General features: G+C 38.2%; 2 protein-coding genes across 4 annotated transcripts in view; one reads left to right on the top strand and one right to left on the bottom strand.

The window, feature by feature from the left end:
• The window catches only part of LOC135490724 (protein MON2 homolog), a 307,158-nt gene that overhangs the window by 89,860 nt on the left and 191,865 nt on the right, over positions 1-25,433 (top strand). The window lies entirely within an intron of this gene.
• On the bottom strand, positions 4,114-23,786 carry LOC135491131 (G-protein coupled receptor dmsr-1-like). 2 transcript variants are annotated; one of them, XM_064776801.1, is made up of 2 exons: positions 23,531-23,786; positions 4,114-7,600 (listed from the first exon to the last, which is right to left on the bottom strand). In XM_064776801.1, the coding sequence occupies exon 2, from the start codon at positions 7,027-7,029 to the stop codon at positions 5,851-5,853; it is 1,179 nt and encodes a 392-aa protein (XP_064632871.1). In that variant the 5' UTR covers positions 7,030-7,600; positions 23,531-23,786; the 3' UTR covers positions 4,114-5,850. The 2 variants fall into 2 exon arrangements, with proteins under 2 accessions (XP_064632871.1, XP_064632873.1); XM_064776803.1 differs by having other exon boundaries at positions 23,536-23,786.

The raw sequence follows: 25,433 nt of genomic DNA, 5'->3' as shown, positions 1-25,433 counted from the left end.
GCTGGTATCCATGCTGAATTCACACTGGTGCTTACTTAAAAAAAAACATCGTGTTGTCTGCTGTCATTGACAACTTGTTTTATGGACGCCACCAATTACTTTTAATTGAATAGCCGCAATGCACAAGTCACGTTGTGAAATAGTTGCCAGTCTGTCTGCTCGCTTGTAAAGGTTTGTTTGCAGTGATATAAAGTGGTTGAAGTGATTTGGAGACCTTTATGTGGCAAGATCAACATGTGTTTGCAGGGGGTTTGTTATGAAGTGAAAAAGTCAATATCAAGTCCTATACAATTGAATGGTCACAATACAGAATTCACGTTTTGAAATAGTTGCCAGTCTGTCTGCTTGTAAAGATTTGTATGCAGTGATATAAAGTGGTTGAAGGCATAAGTAATTGCGAGACCTTAATATGGCCAGATCTACATGTTTTTCTTGAGGATTGTACTGCTATGATAAAGTGATGTGAGACCTTAAACCATTTAAATGACCATACTACACAGGTCACGTTTTGAATTATTTGCCAGTTGGTCTACGCGCTTGTGAAGATTTTCATATGTAGTGATATAAAGTGGTTGAAGGCATAAATGTTTGTGAGACCTTAATGTAGCTGGGTCTTGAGGTTTGTACTGCAATGATGAGAGTGAGGTGAGATCTTAAACCAACTGAATGATCATACTCCACCATGTTTTGAGATAGTTGCCAGTCTGTCTGCTTGCTTGTAAAGATTTGTATGCAGTGATATATATAGTGGTTGAAGGCATAAGTGATTGTGAGGTCTACATGTTGTTGCTTTAGGATTGTATTGCAATGATGAAGTGATGTGGGACCTTAAACTATCAAGGCAAGCATATTTCCAGGGCCCTGTTTAACTTGGTATTAACTTTAAATTGGCATTTTCTTCTTCAGTTCAGTCTATCGGACTCAGTGCCCAGATTAAAATGCAACACCAATTTATATTGATGACATAGGGCAAGTTTGGCGTGTGATGTTGTAGGCTTAAATCGTTAGTGAGACCTTAAGGTTTACACAACCAGTTTTGCAATGATTTAGGATTACAAGCGGCTGCAGGCAAAAGTGGTTTTGAGACCTTAATGCGGCAATGTCTAGAGGCACATTTTTGCAGATCAAGTTATGAAATGATATAAGCCTACAAGTGGTTGAAGGCAAAAGCTGTTGTGAGACCTTAAATTTGTTGGTAAACACATGTTTACATCGATTGTTTAGCAATGATATAGGCCAAAAAGTGGTACTGTGGTACCTTAAAGGGGTACCTCGTGGAGGAAAATAGAAATACAATATTAAACAATGCTGTGACGCTTAAAATTTGAATTTGAATTTGCTTAAACTTGATATTTATAGCATTTCTATGTCTGTCTAGACATTGGCAATGCTGAAAGTTTTATTTAGTTCCTACTTATGCAATTGAAAATGTTCAAATTCAATTACAAATTTTCAATTTTTTATGAACAGTGTAGGCCTTTAATGTCTCAATCTCGACAGCACTTGTTTGCATAGCTTGTTAAGCAGTGATATAGGCTTACAAGTGGTGAGGACAAATTAAAAGTGACTGTGAGACCTTAAAGTGTGGCTTTGTCTAAACAATTTGTTTGCACAGATGCTTTGGGTACAACTGCACAAACGATGGTAACAAAGGCCTGGACATCGAGTGTGCACAGATTGTAGAGTGTGTGGTATAAGTTATAAGTGGTTGAAAGACAACATGTTTCATGAGACTTTCAGTTTCTGAATTTCAGTCATATTCTGTTCACTCAATCACTCTCTCTCATTCAATCACATCATCAAATTAATGTAACACACAAGCTCCTTACATTTTCAAGCAATCACACAACACACACCATTTATCTCATTCACTGGGCCATTATGGGTCACTGATTATTAAAGCAGACTCGGGAAAAAAATGAAAAAATGTTGAAATCAAATTTTAAGCGAAAAACTAAGGTTTCAAAAGACAAATCTGCAGTGGACATGATTGATAAATTTAGACACCATATGCCCATAACTTTCATTTTTGATGTCAGAGCCATTTTTCACTATCATGATGTCGTTACATAATCGCAATGACTTTAGATTGTGGTGATCATAATGAAGAGATACATTTCGAGATAACGATATTTGACATCAATCCCTGGGTCATTTGTCTCCTGTCATGTCTTGGGGAGGTTATCACCCAAGGATGATGCCCCAAGTCCATCTCCACCGATCTTCCATTACGCCTTTCCGGCTACCTTCTTGGGTATTAAACAAGATTGGCATGTTGATGACAGTGCACTTCCTCGAAAAACCCAAATATGTCTTGTCTCACGACGATGTTTACAAGTCATGTTGATGCGAAAAAAGATACCAATCACAAATGTGATCTGTCAGTTGAGTGTGGCTGCTGAATTAATCGGGAATCATTGATTGATAAATCGCACAGCCCTGCGGCTGTCTGATATATCATCCAGAGTCACCTTTGTGTCATATTGACCTCGTTATACTCATTTCATACATGGTGTTTCGATAAAAATGTAATTTCACGTTGCCTTCCACACTGAAGGGCATGTAGGCAAGAGGAACTGACATTGGCCCACAGACCCTGACTTCTGAAGTGGAATGAGCTTGCACTCGCATTTATCTTCAATTCAGCCATTATAATAATGGCAGGTTTTGTAGCTTTGAAACTGGCCTTTGACTGTTTCAAAGTCCTTCAGAAAAACTGCCTCTAAATTCTCCACTGAGGCACATTGCATGAGGTGAAGGAGAGGCTCATGCAGGGCATTCATCATCCTGAACCTCATGGTCCATACTCCCTTAAAACATACGAGGGTATTTTAAATCTTGATAAGATGCAAAAACCTTGGTGATCGAGATGGGCATCCCTCGAGTTTTAGCAGATAAAGATGATAATCAGACTGGGTTTTGAACCTGCGACCCATGGATTGTGTTGCTCTTGCCTTTAATACTCAGACCACGAATGTGCTACTCTTCAGCTAACAGAGGCCAAGTGTGATTGCAATTGTAATCCAACTTCTTGAGGGTTAAAGCTAATGCAGAGTTAAACAATTCCAGGCGCTCCAATTTCTCTCATCTGAAATTCTAATGCTAACAGAGTTGAGGCAGATTTGAATGTGAGCGCATTAAACTTCTTCATTAAGGCATTTACATTCAAGACCTGGCTACGAAATGAAGAAAAATGGACTTCAGTCTGTTGAAAAACATTTCAAAACCTTTTAACCAGATTGGCTCCTATTCACCAAAGGTCACTGACTTTTGAAGTGCGGGTTTAGATGTTTGATAGCACTTCGTGACTGTGATTTCCTCTGATTGAAGCGAGGCTTGTGGAATGTTTGCTTAAACGCAACCTTGTTGGATGACTAGCTATGAATGTGCGTTTAGATTCATCATCACTGAGCTGTGGACTGACCTACAACTGAGGATGTCCTCGGTCTGAAAGTCTTCCAAATAAATCAGGTATAGGCATTTGTTAATTTATAGCAGTACATAAGATATCTTCATTTAGATACGGACGATACAAACATCATCCTTCAACCGGTGACCCCCACACATATAATTGTTATTAACCATGGACTTACAAACAGCCTTGGTTGTGTGAAGAAATGCAGAATGTCCTCGGGTGCAGTATGTCTCATCACACATGAAATTGGCACAAGTTTGGTCGAAAGCCTCTATAACTTGAAACAGTGTAACAAAAATCAAATATGACCTCCCACACCTCTTGGTTTATTAAATTCCAATAAATTAAATTTGTGACAATGGGTATTGTACATAACGATATTGATCAGTAATCCAGATATTTGATACTTTCTACTCGCAAAACCTTTCATATTCATCCGAAAGATTTTCAAAAGCATTTTCTGACAAACCTTGACAAATGTTCAGTGCAGTTTACCATTGACGTTTTGGCAGAGCTGTAACTACTTTTGTTTGAAAAGAAATATATTTATAGTTTTTACACTTAATATACATGTAATCTCCAATTCCTCAAACATGTCGAAGGAAGCACAAAAATACTGTTTTATAGGTGCTCCTTTAACATTGTTGACGTTGGTGGCTAACCTTGTCTTATATCAAATTATTAAAATCATGTGATGGAAGGCCTCTTTAATTCATCTCTAAAGTAATAATAATTGGCATGACATCACCTAAGGACATTAATATGAGGTTGATTTGCAACAATCGTTCAAAGATTTTAAAAAACAAAGTATATTTTCTGACCAAACATGCCCAATGATCACATTAAGTTCCTGCAGACTATAGTTTTGTCGTCTGGTAGTTCAGTAGTTGGGTAGTCCCTATTGAAATTAATAACACTTTGAACAAAAGAATATCCTGGTTCACATGAGATCACTATCAATTGAGAAAGGAAAATGTAGTTTTGAAACATGTTTGCTCAGAATGTCAGATCATTCGATAATTATAGATGTACTTACTCTACTGCAACATGTGGGATAATTATAGATGTACTTACTCTACTGCAACATGTGGGTACAGTATCGCTCAATATGTTAAACAAAATCGTGGTTGAAAGAGACCTACCAGGTACTTTCCATGTTGTGTACATTGACCCATGTATTTCAGCTGAGCGCTAGGCCCTTGGGCATCTTGTTATATTTTTTGGCAGCTGTATGACCACGAAAACATAAGTCTGATTATTTCTAAATTTGGTGGTGTTTACTTATGAAGAGATAGTGCATCATTTGGATACCATTGTAAAGATGCAGATGGTGCTTTGACAATTAAATTAAAACGCATTCATCTCAAGATAACTGCAACTCAACCTTAAGGATGAAGCCGGAGTGGGAATCTGTAGTGCAACTTCTGTAATATAAGACATTTTCCTTTGAGGATTGATAGTGACCCAAACAATACTAATAAGTATCAGCAACCTTTCATCTCATGATTTATCCCTCTGCTCACCTGATACAGCACCCCACATACGGCTACATCCAGAATCACGTACAATATCACCGTTTCCGAAAAGATAAGTTCCGTGATATACTCCTCTGCAATCCAAGAGGGCTAATCCCGCTTTGTGCCCACTTTCGTCGTTGTCATTATTCCGCGTTTATAAAATGTGAATATTTTTCGTCACTTTATCGTATATCAATACAAACACAATAGATATATATCTCAGTCAGTCATACATGTATTTACAATATCACATCCATAAGTCATCCAGACTTCAGTAAGAACAATCCGTAGATACTACTATAGGTGTATCAAAAATAGCAGCCTGAAGTTGTCAATTTTTAGTTAAAAAATAACAACAGATTTTAGCTAAAAAAATTCAAAAGTTGTTTTTTCAGATGATCTTGTATAGTTTTTTTCTTGATCTGGTGAACTGGTACGGTAAGATGGGCTGACAATGGCCAAGAGTGGTGTGTAATTGTGTCATACATTTTTCGACCTAAAGCTTGAACCATACATGGAAACCCTTCTCATTCATCTGAATCATTGTACAAAATGATGTTAAAAGATATCTCAGTGGGCTAAACTTTTAATAGTTTCGCCAAAATAAGATTTTGCGAGTGGAGACAATTTCAACCCACTTTACAGTAACTTCTGCAAAGCGACAATATTTTTTGGTAACTTCAGACAGCCATTTTGTAAGTCGTTTGAAATTGTTTCCATGTTTCCTGCACAACATTAACGTAATATGTTTATATCACAAGTTGTAAGCATGAGTCCAGCGTTTTGTGTATTATCAAAGAAACTATCACACTCGTGTCATGTCACATCCCCTAGCAACCATGTCACAAGTATCATGACACATTGTCCAAAAAGGTGGCGTAACCTGTCACAGATCACGCACAATCCACGTATCGACTATTATACCCGCGTTGACTGTGTATTTATAGTACTATAATGGAGCCCATTTTGTTTACTGTTCTGGACCTTTTTGACACACGGTTTTAAGAAGACAGCTTGAAACGTGTCGCGGAATTGTCGACTCATTATACAATAGAGTATAAAATTCACAGCACTGTTTATCAAAACGAAGACGTCCATTAAATCGCCCAGCGGAGAGTAAATGTTGTAAAAGAATTCATCACCGTATATTCCACTGAGCAACATCAGCATCCCCTGCGGTAACTCGGTTATAACGAAGCACAAAACGACAGCAACCAACATGGCCGTGGTGCGGTTGTGTTCGTGTGTTCGTTCCGACTCGGCACGCTTCCCCTGCGATTTTAGACGTTCGCGCTTCTCGTTTGCCTTGTACATCGCCCAGATAAGCAGAGCACTCAGCAGTGAAAGTATAATACACGGAGCGATCTTAAAAACGACACCGTATACCCAGAAGTTGAAACCCTTGAGGAGCCAATTGTATTGAATCTCCCGGAAGGTCATCCAGTAACCTCCGATTTCGGGATAATATTCGACGTCCATCATTATATAATTTGGTATGCAGAATAAAATCGTAGCCGCACATATGGCGACTATGGTGACTTTTGCTCTGTATAAGTTGCATAGGCGTGGACCTTGCGTGTGATGGCAGACTACAATATACCTGAAGATAGCAAGCGACACTGTTAGCCACATAGCGATCGTGTGGCACGTTATAATGAAACTATTGTGTATAAGAATGAAAATAATCCAACCCTTGGGATGAATTTGCTCCACTTTTGGCTTCTTTATGATATACAAGTATATCGAGTACGGCAAGTACGACACCATCTTGAACATGTCCGCCACTGCTAATGCTATTAATAGATAATTGGTCGAGGAGACCATGTGACGTCGAGTCAGCACTATTATGTTAAGTATGTTCGATACTAAACCGAATACAGACACCATGGCCGCTAAATAACCGTGGATATGTTCGCCGTAATAGTCACTGAACTTCTGTAAATCTGTCACAAAGGTTGGTAGCGCCGTCGTCCCGTTTGTAAAGTTAGCGAAAATGTCGTCGGTGAAGTTATCGCTAGGAAGAATTCCATAGGGAACGTTCCCATGTGATTCGTTCATCACAGAAGTGAAATTCAGTAGATCCATGCTTTCATCCATTTTAAATATTTTGGATTAATTGGCGTCAAATTAAACCTGCGATTGCGACTTGCCTTAGAAACAAGCGTTTCGTTTTCCTAAGTAGTTGGTTTTTGTTTGTCACGTTTTGGTTCTTATTGGCGCGTTTTAATTCTTATCCCTCACGTTTCAAAGATATTTTTTAACCACCAGAAAAGGCAGCTTATCCTTAGCTATGCGCGGCACTTAAGCCGAATCATTTCAATCAGAAATTGAGCCATATTGTATTGTGTTGAACACACGATATGAAACCTTTGGCTGAAAGATTTGCTATTTTAGAAATCTCATGACGTCGAGGCATTCCATTTCTCCTGTTGGTAGAACTGAACGAATAATGAAAGCTGAATATTAATCCGTAGTTCCTTGATGGAGGTAACACATCCGAGTCTAAGATGATACCTGATTATCGTTCCTCAGGTTCCAGATTATGAATGCGAAGTGGTAATCTTTATGATCCGGGCTGAATTATCTCCTTTTTAATATACAAATGAGTCGTTTTTCTCCAAATGAGGTGCTTCCTATTTCCGTTCAGATTTCTTGTGACAAGTGCTTTCTGAAAAGATAAGATAGGAGAAGATGAGTAACCCAAGACATTTAAGCAGTGAATGTGTCAAAATAGAGTACTGATGTTAATTGTCCTTTTGTTGATGTTATTATGCTGTATAAAGTATTCCATTTCACTCCATTTTTGTGAAGAAAAAGAGATTTCCCCGTGTGTTCCCATAGAAGACAATTGCAATAGACTTGCAGTCAACCATGTTGAGGTGGTAGCTCTGCATGAATACAAAAGTCAGATAAAGTCAGACTTCAATTCTAAGCGATTAACCGCCCACTTCAGAGAATTAAAACATGTCTGTGACTTTCCATTGGCTCCATTAAGATTAACTTGCTTTCAAAATAAAAAGCTTTCAAAGTTTAACAATTAAATTGCAGCGGTTTCTGGCTTCAACGCTTCAGGGTGAGTCAGTAAAAAGGTAATGGGGTTTGAATACTTCCAGGATATTTATGAAATGGTAGTGGAGTCAGTTGAGCTGAAGCTTTTTGGGGGGAATATGGTCACTTTTCAAATCATGTCTTTTCGAGGCATGTTTTTTGTGTCTCTTCAAAACCAACCCAGATAAATTTCTTGCCCCCCAGCATAATGCTGGAATATAAATTCTCTCTAAAACTGAGTCAAAGGCAGGATAGCACATTTCCCTGCGGCCTGGCACGACTTTTAATCAAAATCCAAATCAGATATCTTATTGAATAGAAACCTCTCGTCGGGTGGATAGCATCGTATCGTCTCTTGAGATGTTGGAGACACGTTCGAGTTCCGGAAGTATTTCGCATGGTATCTGTAGCATCGTACCGTTTGGCGAAGTCGTTCGAGAGAACTAAGTCCTGTTATCATGAATGCTGGGATACGGAAGTGTTATTTTGTTATCGGTTAGGTGTTTTGTAAGAAATTGAATCAATAAAATGTCATTCTGAGAGATTTGGACCAATAGTCTCTTGAGCCTTCCCATTTCATGTTATGTTAAATGGCTTCTCACACCCCTTGTGACATGCAAGAGGAGGAGCATGTGGATGGCTCTGGTAGATCTATGGTTCAATTCCTGAGCTGACTTACAGTCTAAGTAACCTTGAGTGTAACAGTGTTGATACTTGCAGGATTGTTTTATCGATGATACTGGACGATGTATGATGCTCTTATGTTTCTGAAAGAGCCAGCCATCAATCAGGTCAAGCAGTAAAAAACATATTATCATAGCGCAAATTGTACCATGCCTATTTGAATGATATGAAGTAAGTTTTTACACAATCAATGTCAATAATCACCTTGAGGTTTCAAATAGTCATAAAGGGACCATTTCCCATGGGAACGATGCAAAGTGGTAGCGAGAGAGAGCCAACATGATTTACGAGATGGGTGATGGAGGTGATTTGGATTCACCAACATGAATCAAGACGAGGGGAGGGGGCTACAGATTAAGTCACGTGTGGGATCAGTGTCTTGCCGATACAACATCTAGCGGTCAGATGCCAACTTCAGAAGAAGAATGGTGGAACCATTTGAAATGTCAAGGTGGTGATGATTATCATTGATTGTGTAAAAACAAGATGTTATAGGTCATCTCTCCCCTAAGGCAGCGATACTGCTTATGGTCGCCCTTATTATTCAAGGCGCATGATACGCCAGGGGCGATTGTTCCCGATACTTCCTGCGAAAGAACTGTTCTTTTGTAAAACAGTCACACCACCCACTTCTCATGCTTGTGGACAATTTTTATAAGTGATGCACTGGCTATCAAGTTCACTCCGCTCGGAAACTGGAGAAGTTGATTTGGCAAGAAAACATATTATATAAAGAACACTGTCGAGGAGATGTTTTTACTTTGTTGATATTGTCGCTTGGGTTGCCAGTGAGCATTTAGGTATAGTTGTGTCCTGATAACTTGAAAAACTTACTTGAAAAACAACTTTGAAAATTGACCAATGTTCAAAACCGCTTTCTCAAAAAGTCACATCACCACTCAAATATAGTCTTTTTACCATTTCACTAAGCTGGAGCAGTTTTGCTGTCGTTATTGTCTTGACTGTCTTGACGCATCATGAGGGATCATGGCTGGGTTGTGCAGTGTGCAGCATTGACATCAAGCAATACTTAGAATGCATTTGCCTGCAATGCGTCATGTCAATCGAAAAAACACCAAGCACATCAGTAGGCACTGTTCACTATTGGACATAGGCCCGATGTAATACACAGTTTTACCAGTGGGGGGGGGGGGGGGCATTTGCTGAAAACAGAAATATGGCAATTGCTCCTGAATAAAATTTCATGAAATAAATCTGGTTAGTGCATTTACTGAGGATACATCATATTATCACAGCGGTTTTTGGTTTGACTTCATTTCAAAGTCACAGAGGTCAAAGTTCATGATTTCTCATTTTACCAGCATAAATAAACGCTCTTACTTTTGACTTGTTGAAGATTTTCTTTTCATATGTGGTAAATATTTGTGATTACAGTATCTAAAAGTGTTAACTGCCATTGATAATTTATCTTGAAAGTTGACTACTCTGTTCAAATTTGATGAATTTCATTAGAAAATGTGGCTTATATTCTGTCTCTTATGAAATTTAAAGTTTTGACTGTTCAACTTTATAAAGCTACTTAAAGAAACTAATCTAGATGTAGATCCCTTGAAAATCTTGCTGTTGATGCCTTTGGCAGAATGTTTAGTCTACTTCCTTGATAAAAGAGTATGGAGCAGAAAGGCTTAAGGCGTTTTACATTTCTAGCTTTCTGGCTTTTTCAGTTCTGTACTTTGCTGAGGAAATAATCATAGAAAAGGTTAAATCAGGCTGATCTTGATTTGAAAAATCGAAAGAAATTTCGCCATTCGCCAAAGTAAAAAAGGTAAAGCAGTCTGATCTTGGCGTGTAAATTGCTGCTACACAAAACCTGAGACACCAGCTTTTGGTCTGGCGTTCAGTCAGCAGAAAACCTGAGACACCAGCTTTTGGTCTGGTGTGAAGTCAGCAGAAAACCTGAGACACCAGCTTTTGGTCTGGTGTGAAGTCAGCAGAAAACCTGAGACACCAGCTTTTGGTCTGGTGTGAAGTCAGCAGAAAACCTGAGACACCAGCTTTTGGTCTGGTGTGAAGTCAACAACACGACCTGAGACAACAGCTGTTGGTCTGGTGTTAAGTTAGATACATTTCGCCAATACATAATGTTTAAGGCAAATGGGCCAGACAAAATGGATTGAATGGAGTCAAACACGCCAATGGCACATTAACATGATTTAGACCAGAAGTTGAAATTGAAGAGAACATTGAGGGAAAAGGTTTTGTTCATTACGATTTTTATGTTTCAGCCAAGGAAGGCTTGGCTCTGTTTTGATAAGTTGTGTGTTTAGGTCACTGTGTGAAAATCAGTGGTTTGATTGCTGAAACAAGAGTGTGGATAATGATGACTAAGGCTCTGGTTGACCCAGCCCTGTGTTGTGGCATTTTACATCAACCGTCGGCGGTTCAAAGGAGACCTGGCGACGTACAGTAGAATAGGAGATGAGACAGCTTGGTCTGACGTGGGGAACCATCCACAGACAGGCTGTCCACTAAACAGGGTGGAGACTGAAGATAGAAGCCTTATGTGCCCCTCTAGGTACGAAGAGGAGCAAGCAAGTTATTCACCAGAATTCAAACTCTATGACTACCCTGTGATTTTAATGTGGACACCTTAATCAGTACAACACCGCACTCCAATGCTCCTTTCCCTATTATTGATTTGAAGCTGTGTCTCTTGCAACTTTAGCTACTGTTTGCTAGTTGTCTGCAGGTTTGGTAGATGTCACTACAAAATTCTCAACTCTCTGGCAAGACAGGAGTACAGGAATGTGAAATATCCATTTTCAGACACATCACTGTCTATTTCCTCTTGCACATGTTGAAAAATGATGATTTTGAGAGCAGAAACGTCAATGCCTCGCTCTCTTCAGAGCTTTTAATTTTCAAAATCGGACTAAAAATAAGCTTCTCAGAGGTATATTTTTACAAGCAAACACATTTCCAACATGCCTGAGGACAAATATATTGAATTTTTTTCAATCCTTTTGCTCTGAGCACAATAACATCCTTTTGAGTAGACCGTGTAGTGTTTGCATTGTGAATACTGGGTACAGTAACTTTGCTTGCTTTCATTTTCCATTTCTCGTAATAAAAAAATATGCATTATTCGATTCTTAAATTAATTTAACTTATGTTTACACTACATTTATATCTGCTAGTCTGTCAACAATAGTATAGTAAGTAGTCCTACTACTGTAAACGCAAATGTTTGTGCTTCTTTACTATTGCAATCAGCAAAAATTTCAACAAAAAGAATTTTTTGACAGATTAAGGGCTGACCTGCATGGCTCGAATGTTGCGTTCCCTATAAATAGTGAAGATGAATATAGTGCCAGCCATTGCCTGCTTGAGCACCACAGGTAGAGGTTCTCACTGTACATCATGCCATGCATCATTGTACTAGAACCCTAGAAAAGACCAGTTTCCTCATCATTAAACTGCGATGCAAATGCAGCACTGTCAACAAATTTAATTACGCCAATTCCAACACTTAAATGCGATATTTAAAATGGCGATAATTTGAGTAGTTTGTCGCTGAGTGACAAGGACGTTTATCCCTTCCATTCGAGGGGAAGTGGCGGGCAGACTGTATCCGGGAAATTCAGACAACGTGAATCGCTCACATTAAAATTCACCTTGGTTTCCTTGGGCTTTATTGTATACTCTAGGTTCACCGATATAAAGCCAGTCAATAGTATTCAATCTAAGCGAGATATTATGCTCATGGTTGTTCGGTGCTGTGCAGCATGTTTAATTTAGATGACCAGTGGGTTAATAGTGACATCAAGTTGTCGAGTTAGTCACATGATAGGCCATCCCATAATAAAAGAAATTACATCATATTAGTCCCTGTTGGACGATCGAGATGCAACAGCTATTTCTGTCCCTGGCATCGAAATTCCCAGAAACCAGCATTAAATTAAAAAGAGCCCAAAATATCTTTAGTTATTACACCTGAGTGCATTGAAAATTGAACCTATAAAGGACAAAGCACTTAAGCCATTCTGGCATGTCTGGTATAACCATAATTACTAAAGTAGCTTTTAGCAGCTTGAAATCTTGATGACTTGACAGGAATTTCTCCACAGTTGTTCCAATTTTCAATCCATTAATTCTGGCTGTGATTCCTCGGCCCGGAGATACCACCATATTTGGTGGCGACGTTTAAGATTTCATTTTCCTCCATTTCTGAGTCCGGTTTCTTCCGTTTGATTTTAGATGTTGGGACTTCGTCGGTTTCTTGAACTAAATAAACCAAAGGTAGACCCTGTCAATTCTTAGGTTTCGAGTTTAATTTCTAGTCAGGTTAATACTTTATCATGTGACAGACGAAACGGGTCCCTCTTAGAACAAGGTTTTCCTCGGGCGGTCTCGGCATCTTTTGATGGAACGCCCACTTCCCACCGACTGCGCCAGCGAGTAATTTGGGTCACAATAGTTGCTGGGATTCCTTGTCTGTCTCAAAAGCTGTGACAGTCAAGATGGGAAAATGTGCAATCGGCTTGAGACAGAAAAAAGAATGGAATTGACACCAGGTTCAACCAAATGGTGGGGAAAATGTCTTATATAATGAGGACTAATGAAGAAATTGAAATCACACCAGATTCAACCAAATGCTAGGACAACCATGCGGGGAGAATGTGTAAACTACTGAGGACAGAAGAAAGAGTAGAATTGACACCAGGTTCAGCCAAATGTTAGGGGGGACTGTGCAATCTACTGAGGGCAGAGGCAAGAATAGAATCAACTCTAGGTTCAAAAGAAGTGCTTTACGACAGCCAAGAGGGGAAAATGTGTAATTGAGAATAGAATTGTCGCCATCTTCAACCAAATGCTAGGACAATCGTGTGGGGCAAATGAGTAATTGAGAATAGAATTTAAACCAGTTTCAACCAAATGATAGGACAATCATGAGGGGAAAATGTGTAATCTGCTGAGGGAAGAAGAATGAATAGAATTGATAATGGGTTCAATGAAATGTTAGGGAAAATGTGTAATCGACTTGAGGAGGGAAGAAAGAATAGAATTGATGCCATTAAAGTGCGGAGCAAATGAGCTGTGATGTATTATGTGCACTACATATATGGTCTTAATGAATGACTACAAGTTTAGCTTTTGAGAACCAAATTAAAATAGCTGTATCCCTTTTCATTAAATGCTCTGCTCTCATGTGACGATTTGTGTTAGTCATCTCAGAGAAACTGGGTCACCTCTTCTATAGGGAGTAAGTAACAGCGTTAAAAAGCGTGTATCCGTTTCGGATCGGGATATCCTCAGCAGTAAATATCACCGCTTCTTTCCTTTGATCTCTGCTGGGGGATTATTGTATATTTCTGCGTTCACCGGAGGCGGACCAGTGACTCACAGATTTGATGCGATGCGGTACTTCTGCTACGTTATATGGGTAAAGCAGAAAGACGGCGACAGGTTACGTTATATGCCAGTGATGTCATGCAGTATTCGCTTGATGTTGTCGCTAATTTAAGGTGGATACTCCTACAGGAATCAATTTTTTCAATGATTGTTGATCTGGTGCGTATTAAGTTTGCCATGTTATTGAAAAGAACCAGTGAAAATGTAGATCACAGATGACATTAGTTACAGTGGGTTTGATTGACGCCTACAATTTTATGTGATATTTTACAAATATTCGGATCTATGGTCGTTAATTTTGTTGACTGCATAATGGAAGTATTTTGAGAACGGGTGTCAATGAACATAATGCGTGTCTGTGTTGTACATTCCATACCGCTTGGATTGGGGTTGAAATGACTTAATGTTGCAATCAGATAAAAAAATTTAAAGAATTATTGTTTCAATATTTTGAAAGACACCAATCATATTGTTGTGTTGACATTGCTGTGCTGCAAGATATATAGCATTGGCAAAATTATGAGATTGGGACGACAACACTGGTCATTTTTAGAACATGCTTCTTGAACTATAGGCCTTAGTTGGGTTTCAAGTTTTTGATACGATTTTCTGCTTGGTCCTTGCTGTTTCGAAACAGAAAGGAAAATACCTCATCACCACCTAGATTTTGATGTTTGAGTTAAATAAGCCTAATGTGAAAATAGAGGACTTCAGAAGACATCTTTCATTTTTTAACTCTTAATAGGGGGCGCCGGCAACCATAAACATTGTTCCGAATTAAAAGTATTGATCTATAGTGGGAAAGTGACTTCAAAACAGATGTAATTTCTTCGTGATTTTCCAAGTAGCTAGACATGCAGGTTAAATTTAGGTCTCGTATTTAATCTAGTTATTGTGACATCCTCATCAAAGGCAATCTTTAAAATATATAATGATCATAAATTGATAACCCTATGAAAAAAATATCTGACTTCCATGCAGGTTGCTAAATTTGTTGATGGTTTAATAATTCCGGCACAAATTGGACGATGTCAAAACCTTTCTTGCGTCTGGTTATATAGTTTTGCAGCAAATGGCAATCTCTTTCACTTTGAAGTTGTGTTTTGAGAAGAAAAATATTACAATATTTTATTATGAAGATTTTTTTTTCTTTCTCAGATATTTTGTTTCTAATTCAAGTTATTTTGTTTCTTATTCAGTTAAAATAGTTACAGAGGAATATGGATTATTAGGATAGACTAATTTTGTTGAATCAGGTGATTTATTACTCTTAGCAGGTGACTGCTTTTCAATTTATAAGAATGTAAAAGGCGATTTTTTGGCTCATTACGCACAAATTTTTTTGTAGTCTTCGCATGGAATAGTTGTAAAGTAGTGACCAGAAAAGATAAATATCTATAATCTCTTCAGTGTAATACGTAGAATCATTTATCATTAGAAAGCTAAGAGGCTTCAAAAGTAATGTTTGAGAAGTAGCTCCCCTAAGTACTTCTATAAATATTTGTAATGAAATGTTGATAAATGATATCATGGTGGAAATAAGTATCCTTGTATAAACTCATATATTTCTCTGTCGCTTCATGTCAAACGCAATATATTGCATCATTTTATCGTGTTAGACTTACAGGTTTTAGGGGCTGAAACTCTCAAAACAGTTCAAGTCTGGGCCATGAATCTGTAGTTATTCGGGGCAGAAACTGCCTGCTGCTTTTAAAATACAGCCAGTTATAAGTGGCTGCAAGTTTAGATTAAAGATCTAATACTTGCTGGCTGTACTTTCAAAGCTCACGTCAGCTCACAAATGGAAGACAAAAACATTTTCTCAGGTCTCGAACCATGGTCAGGCAATAGCCGCGCTGGCTGTTCTCAACCCAGAACACCCATGAACCCAAAACCTTTACCTGTCCTAGTTCCTGACCAATTTCAATTGATACCGAGCTAAGACTTGTTCATGTAAACCAGGCAGATTGTGTTGTTATAGACTCCTGGTTTCCTGGCGTCATCCACTTAGGAAATATCAAGCGGACAGCTACCATGTCAATTATGATGCACTGGGACCAAAATGGTCGACAGAAATTGCTAAATTGGTAGCCCTTTGACATTTAACTTCAAAACCTTACCCCAGAAGGACCTAATTTCTGATAGATTTTTTTTCCCCAGAGTAACAGAGGTGATGAGAATAATCAGGGAATGCCAAATATTCACGCCGTTCTATTTTTGCAATTGGCAAATATTTGGTGGTTTACAGCAGTTCTCTTTACACCTGTGACTTTTTTGCTCTCAGACAGATTGTAATTCCACCTCATATTCTCCCTGGTACTTTCACGCTCGCTCGACATCTTTTTATAAAATAACAAAATCAGCTCAGACACATGAAAAAATCGACAGAAATAGAAGGGCTTTCTTGTTGATTGCAGTGTCTTTCCACAGAAATCGCTTCCAGCTAAAGTACTGGTGACACCGGTGAGACTCCGCTATAAGTATTTGGTACTCCTGTGAGGATCAGTGAAGGTAATTTGTACCCTTTTCCCATGTTTCCAACAATTTATTGCTATAGTCAGAGGCTTCCTGTGCCCCAGGGGCCCACTTCTAATTTTCCGTTTGAAATATTCCGTGTCCCCAAGTAACGCTTCTTGGCTGTGTCATGAATGACTTCAATGGTCTGGTAAGCTCCTTTGGCAGCGAGACAAGAGACAAGATATTTACGTTTTGGGCGCAATTAGCTTGAAAGCTGGCTTCACGCTATTGAAATTTATTGCCTTGTGCTGTTACACCCAGAGGCATCTGGGGGGGGGGGGGGGGGGCATGTCTAATTATCTGTATGAAATATTGAATGTGTATGGTGCATGACTGCCTCGGAACATTTAAGTAGGCCTGCGATGTCCCATTTGTGTGAGAACAGATAACGTCACAGGGGCAGAGCCAAGTGGGAGGGGCGCAGCTGCCGCGTGTCCCCTCTTTTTTCGGAAAAATCTTTGAAACTGACAGTGAAATAGTGAAAGTTTGAAAAAATCTTTAAATTTGAAAAGGACACCCAGAGTGAAGCACCTGGTGCACCCTCTTTCTCTGAATCCTGGATCTGCACCTAAATGATGGGAGGAATGGAAATCCCAAGGACATTCCAAAACCACCACTATTGATAAAAGATTCCAGTGCTTCTAATGGTTAGTGTTTAACTAATTAAGGATTTCAGGCCCCAAGGCCCTAATCCTATGTCTGATATAATCTGGTAATGAATGAAAATAAGTTTCGTGCACTTTCAGTGTTTCTAACAATTTACTGTTATATCCTGAGAGGCTTCACCCCAAGGGTCCACGTCTAATTTTCCGAATGAAATATTCTGTGTCCACAAGTTACGCTTCTTGGCGATAATGTGAATGAAATTCGATGGTCTGGTGATATCTGGTGGGAGCGAGACAAAATGTTGACCTATTAGCATCTATTAGCATGGAGACTAGCTTCAGGTTGTGGCCTTGTGCTATGAAATCTTTTCAAAATAGCCAATTCATTTTACTCCTGACAGCCCTTGAGGTCTTGCCTGTCAAATTACCAAACTTGCCTAGTGATATACTAAACTTGACTGCCACTATATCACTGAAGATGTATGGCATCAAAGACAATTCAGATTGATCACTGGGAGGTGGCTTTAAATTTCTTAATCTCAATTTCCAGAAGAGACTTCGAGGTCATCTTTCCCATTATATCTAACTTAACCGTACTTATGGCCTTGTAAAACCCTCACATTATTGCAACTTGTGCCATACGTTTTGCATCCGGATGCACTTGAGATTCAATTCAACATGTTCAAGTGAATCGTGTCGGAAAATTCATTCAAAATATTGGATAAAACTTACAAATCATCTCTTCAAGTTCTTCTCGCCCACTTGCATTTTCATCCAAGTGGTCTAAAAGGTCAACATTGGTTTCTACAAACATATCAATATCTACTTTGTCTTGTGACCATTTGAATTAATAATTTGTTTGTACGATATTGATGTTTGGTTTTACTCACTGTATGGCCATTTATTGAATCCCTGGATCTTAATTTTTAACCCTTGGTTGCAAGTTGAGCTGTGAGATTGGATATTCGACCTGTTTGCTATTAATGACACCTGTTGGTATGCTGGGGTTACCTCTTTCCATGAGCTATTCATGTCTTCGTTTGCTCTTCATGACCGCCATTTGCTATAGGGCCCCATTTGCTGGTAATGACCCGGTATAGTATTTATGGCCCACAAATTGACTTCTTCATGATGGGCCTTCTTCACATTCAGTTGTCTCTTTCTAATTCCATGCAGTTAAAAGTATCTACAAAGGATAATTTTCTTAGTTTAGTAACCAGAGTCGTTTGGAATCACCCTGGAGAATCAATATCCTGTGAGAGACAGCATTGTTTACTCAGAGTGTCGGTATTGTAGTGTGAATGTGGGCAGTTGAGAATTTAAGCTGACCAGACTGCCTCGTCAAGACAGTTTGATATTTGGAATTGGCGTGGTTTCGGATGTACATATCCTTTGCCATGTCTTGTTCAACGGCTATACCTGTAGCTGCTGCCAGTAAGCTAAAGAAAAAAGGCTGCATACAGAGCACCAGTAAACGTCACCAAAATCATGATAAGCCAGTGATCATCAGTGTCATCCCTGTCGTAGCTTCTTGCTTAAAGAAATCAAACAAACCACACCTCACTGACACAATGAGAGTTTCTTTAAGAGTTTACTAATGCATTGTGCTTTTATTAGCTGCACAATTTTGGAAATTGGTCAGTAAGTCATCACAGTCAGGTAGTGATGTTTTTTAAAGGATGATGGAAAATCTTTACCTCATTTACCGGCTATGATTGTTTTGTGTGAACAGTTTTTTCATGAATACGACCCCACTCCAAAAGTGAACAATCCGTATTATTGCCTTTGCAAGGCAGTGAGAGGCAAAATATATTAACACTCTCCGTAATTCAAACTGTTCTAGATAAAGAATAACACGGTATCATTGCCAGGTTTAACCAGGCGATGTTGATATTGATTTTCCGCGGTGCTGAATGAAACAGTCGTACTGACTTATGTGTACCTTAAAAGTATCCGCTATTTATTTCTTCAGTTTTTTAGCTGGCGACGTAGAAGTGATGAAAATTCTGTCTCTCTTAATGGTAACGGCCTAAAGTACCTGAGACTACTTTTCAACTATTAATGAAAAATAGGAGTGGATAACTTCTGAAGAGTATTCGAAGGTACTTATCCAAATTGTGTTTACCCTGTTGATGTGACAGTTTCCGGATTAATAATACGTGTAGGTCTATTGACAAAGACCTGGGACATAAATTCAAAAACATCTCCAGATTCACCCGTAATGCCAGCAACAGTACTCAAGGGCTGTGATACATAGTCAAGAGTGCTAGATTTCAAACTCAGAAGTTTCCAAATTGAGTTAGAAAGCAAGGCATGCAACCCGCATGATCTGAAAGTGTTTACCTGTCAGATTTTCAAAGTTTGTGCCATAGATTTTTCATGCATGATTTATGATGACATACTTTAGGGTCATGGTATGAACAGGCCAGAGTGATTCAAGAGATTTGTGTGGTGTTGTGGAGGCCAGGATTTTTTAACCAGGTGAATGGATAGGATTACCAATATGCATTGGCTGATGCGCAGTGAGAACCTCCTCTACCTGTGGTGCTCAAGGAGGGAATGATAGGGATCTGTGTCAAGCGAAGTCTTATAGATGACAGGTTCATAGGTTATATTTACGTAGAGTTCCAGCTAACTTTGCAGAGAGTTGTCAAGCAAAGCAGTTGTGATGATGTTTTCAATCTTTAAGATCTCACTCATGTCTCCCACCTTCCCTTTCATACAAGTTGTCACTTTTAATGTCGCCTTCAGCTGGAGTATTGTTAAAGGATCCACCCCCTTCAAACTGAATTTCTTGAAGAGATCAAAGGTCTTTGAAATGTTGATGTGAATGAAGGAGAATATTAAAGTAACTTCTAAGAAACTGAATAGAATTGGATTGCATACATGTACATGTAAGAAACTGAACAAAATATCATCATGTAATGTATGTACGTTGTCAGACGCAAATAGCTTCTTATCTGTTAACAAAAACGTGCAGCTTATTGTGATGGTATCCTTCCTCCTCCGAAAGACAATGTCACTTGGCCAAACGCTAATTGGTGTTGACTGTAGTATGGCACTCAACAAACGCCCACAAGGGCAAACACAAAAGAACACGGATTGCTGCAATTGAGTGGCAGAATCATCGAGCATACTTTGAAGACAGGCATAGCGACTTTTTCCTCAGTAACATATTGACTAAAGCTCAGGGTACTAAACCCTTTTACTCTGTAATCGACATCAGGCACTTTGTACTCTAATGTCAGTAGGAAGAAACAAGAGACCCCAGAGGAAGCCTATGCTGTTAGAAGTCTGCTCTACATTTCCACTTTGAGTGGCGAATTGAACCCACACAACCTCTAGTTGCGGATGGTTTTATCATATTCAACATCATCTACCTTGTGCTATGTGAAACATGAGCCCTAAGCTAAGGTTTGAAACCACTTAAATCAATTATAGCATGATTAGCGTTTTTCACCGCCCACTAAAATGTACCTTCTCATTCTGGCGCAGTTCAGTTAGCTAGATTTCGCCATCTGAACATGTGGACAATACGGTTCCAGTCAGAAACTCACATATGGGAACTCCATAGTAATGACTCGATGCATCAATTGCTTTGATACTAACGGGTGTCTATAAACCTCAGACCTAATAAGACCCAACTATAAAACTAGGACCCATAGGACTATAAAACTAAGACCCAACTATAAAACTAAGACCCATAGGACTATAAAACTAAGACCTTTACAGAATTTTTGGAGAGGAATTTACATTTGTTTAACTTGCTAAGGACAAGGGACTAGGGACACACCGAACCGGGATGCAAAGAGCCCTGAACACAGTGCACCCTTTTGATTTGGGACACCAAGAACCTGGAATGCATTGGAAAGACCCCTTGCTAGCATAAGCAAATCTGAGACATGTTTGTTGTAGAACTTGTTGCATTAACATGATTAACCACCTAACGTGGTAAATATAGATTAACACTCATGATGACATGAAACTGATAAAAGAATATGAGGATAACGTTTGACAATGTTGGAGTGTTGGACAAATATTTGAGGCACCTTATAACACACACCATCAACAAACTCAAACAACTTTTTAATCACAAACTTTGCTCAAACAAGGAATAAAATACAGCCCATTGAAAACGAGGATTACATCAAAAGATAATAGAGCTGAAATCCTAGACCACCAAGACAGACTGTTTAATGCAACACAATTCCAAAGATCCTGACGGAGAATTTAAATTAATGCTGTTAACTTTGAAGTAGGATGATGGAAAAAGACTTCAGATCTCGGCTCAATGTTGCAGCTTCTTAAAACAGTCTTAAAATAAGAAAAAATCTTATATTGGCAATTCCTCAGTTGTTCAAAGAAAAATTAGAAGAATTGTCATTCTCTCAACAACCGAATGTTTCAATGTAAAGGGTGTCCATCAACTGGTGTAGCAGTTATGTAATTGTCGTTAGAAAAGGACGATAGAAATGTTTGCAAATCTCAAATATCTGTTGTGGTATTGTAAAATTTTCCCTGGAAAGTTTGAATTCATAATTCTAAAACCAATACCTTTGCAGTCTGAGGAGAAGTGAGAAAAACAGTGTGATCTTAATAACTTTGTGTTTCAATTTAACGGGTATCTGCGTAGAAGTATTTATCTTTGAATGAGAAGTGATAGAACTAATTCTGAACTTTGTGTTGTGGTCGTAGAGAACTAGGATAAAACCCATTTTACTGTCTTATTTTGAATTCCTCTGTATTGTCTGAAGAAAATGAGAAAATACAAAAAACAGTGTGTTCTCAACTGTGCATTTTAATTTGTACATAAAAATGTGGTTTGTTTTTGAACAGTGAAGAATGATAATGGAAATATTTGTGATATCTTTTCAGTAATTGATTTTGTGATATTCTAAAGCTGCCTGCAAATGAGCGATTTTTATCGCTGCGACGTGTGATTGTAACTGCATGTAATGAATATCTCTTGTTTGCGGTGATTATCCTGCAACAAGAATTGGTGATCACTGCAAAATCAAGCCTAGCAATTACCGGTTTTACCTACAGACTTAAGTGATATCATTTATTGCCCATTGCAATGGTAATTGTTGCAACTCGCAGTCGAGGGTGCTTATAGAAAAACGGATACTGCTCTCAACCTAACCATGTGTTTCAATTTCAACTTGTCTTTGAAGACGGATAAGTGTAAAAACAAATCTACATGTACTGTGTTGTATTTCTCTGATGAAAGAAATTCTTGTTTTAAAACTCATAGTTATCTGTGTCCCATCTCAAGGACATCAAGTCTCTTTAATCATCTTTTTGCATTCCTAAATAATCAAAGAGACACCTGATATTCCGAGTGTAATTAACCAAATAAGGGGAAACAAGGCAGTAATGATTGAAATTAGTCCAGCTCTGTGAGAATTTGCTATGCTTTGAGAAAATATTGAGCACTGTTGGTGCTTTGAGAATATTGCCATAAAAAATTGAAATTGAATATTTGAAACTTAGAGAAAAAGTCAAATTAAGAATTAACAATAGTATTATGAAGACCTTATATGGTAAAAAATGTGCATACAGATTAAACAAAACTGGTATTCGGTTTTTAAACCACTGTTTGTTATTTTCGATAAATGCATTATGCCAACTAAAATTGCCACCCACTCTTTTTCTTTGATTGTACTGAACCAAAACCGTTTATGAAAAGACGAGATCAAAGTTCATAAAGAATATACTAGTTTTTTCAAAGGAAATCTCCAATAAGTTGTGAAACAGGTTTAAAACATTCAAACAAATAAACTTGTCATCACTGTAATAAAACTATCCAAACTTGTTGGATTAAATTTACTTACGAACAAAAACAAGTCACTTTAGTAAAACTATTGATCAACTTGACATCACCAGAATAAAACTATCAATTAAACATCTTTCCTAACAAAAACTAGTTATCACTGTAATAGAACTATCCAAACATCTTTCCAAACAAAAACTTTTCATCATCAGAATAAAACTATCCAAATATCTTTCCAAACATTTACTGGTCATCACTATAATGAGACTAGCCAAATATCTTTCAAAACAAAAACTAGCCATCACTATGATAAAACTATCCAAACATCTTAGATTGCATTTACTTCTGTCAGAGTTGTAAATCAAGACATAGTTGACTCTCAAAAACAAATCACATAGTTTAAGAATTTTGGAACATGTAAGATCACAAACAAAATGACAAAACTATCCACTTGTGTTAAAAATTAGAACTTGTCTCATGAAGAATCCAGTAAATTGTCTTTACCTAAATAGGTGACTTTTTTAGAAGAAAACAAAAACAAAACTAACATTACTATAGTAAAACACAACTTTGACAATCACAACCAGAAACTACTCACAGTACCAAAAACTATCCAAATGTGTTAAAATCTGATTTAATCCTGATAACATCCATTTTAACTGTTGACAGCATCCCAAATATCATCCTTGAAGTTGTGTTTAACAATCCAATTTCCAATTTTTGTTATTTTTATCCTTGAAATTGTAACTCTATATCACTACTTTTAACTTCATATCACTAGAGTAATATTGACCCGCCGTCCAACACGTGGTGACTTGTTAGTCGTCTGCCGTAGAGTGAATCGCGGTTCTCCCGTCGCCGTGAAGCTCTCTACGATCAATGCCCACTCGTTATTGACATCAGAGGAGTATAGAACATCGAGATTTCGTCACGAGAGAGCGTAGTATGACTATTAATAGATTGTTCCATTCTGATTGGTCGAGTGGCGTGATTGCGTCACATTCTTTGATGTTGGACATTGTTTTGATTGGCTGTGCAGTTTTCGTAGTATTCCGAAGGATAAAAAATCCCGGAATGTTTACGCTCGATTCTGATCTACATGTAGATTTGATGTGTTTTTGCATTGCCATGTTTAGCGCGACAATGTTGTTCATTTATCAACTAATGTAGCATGTAGTAAAAGGATGACTTTGTGTTCGTCATTTAGCTAATGTGTGATGTTAACAGGGATGGTTGTGGTCATTCCGAGAATACTATTTTGGGGAATTTATATTTGGAAGCTAACAAGACGTACGGTTCCTTGATAACTATAAATATATCGAGCATTGATTCTGGTTATTGAGTTGGGTGTGGCATGTTGTACGTTATGGTGTCCGAGCAAAATTTGGATGGTTGTGGTCTTTCCAAGAATATTATTTCGGGGAATTTATATTTGGAAGCTAACAGGACGTACAGTTCCTTAATTACTAATATATCGAGCATTGATTCTGGTTATTGAGTTGGGTGTGGCATGTTGTACGTTTTGGTGTCCGAGCAAAATTTGAAAGCATTGTGGGTCCAATTCAAGACACATTCACATCCCTTGTGATCTTGGGCAAGTGACTTTACTTGAATTTTCATTCACAGCTTATTTTTTTGTGCATAATATTGACTTAATGTAGGCAATTTTCATAGTTCTTTCGCACTTTTCAACGCCAAAAATAATATAAAGCTTGGGTGGAGAGATGTTTTCTCTATTGGTTCAGCAAGCTCTGGTTTTGGGGCATAAGCTTTTGCAACAAACTAATACGGCTATTGCTGATTTTTTTTTCTTCTCTTTGGGGTCCAAGGAGGTATTTGGGTGAAATTTTGGCCCCCAAGGAAGTTTCTGTTGAACGCTGTTGAGAGATTCATTGCAGATACTTCATATTTGATATGCACCTTGATATCAAAATCAATGCAACGATCGTATATTCGTGAAATCACTTTCAAATTTGCTGCCACTGGCACCTGGTGGTCCTCGCTGACTCTAATGATGTGCATGTGTCGTCTCACAGAGTTGAAGATTTGTTTGATGTCTCTCGGAACTGGTGGTTGAAGCCAAAGACTTTTGTATTGATTTGGTAATAGACAGAGTATATCAAAAAGAATTATACACTTTTAAAAATGGCTGTGGAATGTTGTAAAGAAGTTGTTGGAACATTTGCACCAAAGGTTTTTTGAAAAAATGAAAAAAAGAAAGATGCATGTCTTTTTAATTCTCAGTACGATATTGTAACCTGAATCCGGTGCAAGACATTTTCACACCTGTCGTGTAAACCACGTCTGCTTGCCTAATGATACATCGATGTACAATTAACAACATGTCAACATACTGTTACCAACTAACAAGCTTTCTAACAGCAGGTCCATGTGTGCAGGAGTTCTTTGGGCAAAATATCATAGTATTGTAGACTATTCTAAAATACCTTGGTACCGTAAAGTCAACTTTTAAATGGAAAATGCATAAGCCTCGTTCTGAG

This window comes from Lineus longissimus, chromosome 7 (assembly GCF_910592395.1).
Source record: "Lineus longissimus chromosome 7, tnLinLong1.2, whole genome shotgun sequence".
NCBI classification, from domain to species: domain Eukaryota; kingdom Metazoa; phylum Nemertea; class Pilidiophora; order Heteronemertea; family Lineidae; genus Lineus; species Lineus longissimus.
This window is presented reverse-complemented; position numbering and strand designations above follow the sequence as displayed.

Coding starts and splice junctions, on each gene's coding strand:
- LOC135491131 (XM_064776801.1), bottom strand. CDS start 7,029: ATGGATGAAAGCATGGATCTACTGAATTTCACTTCTGTGATGAACGAA.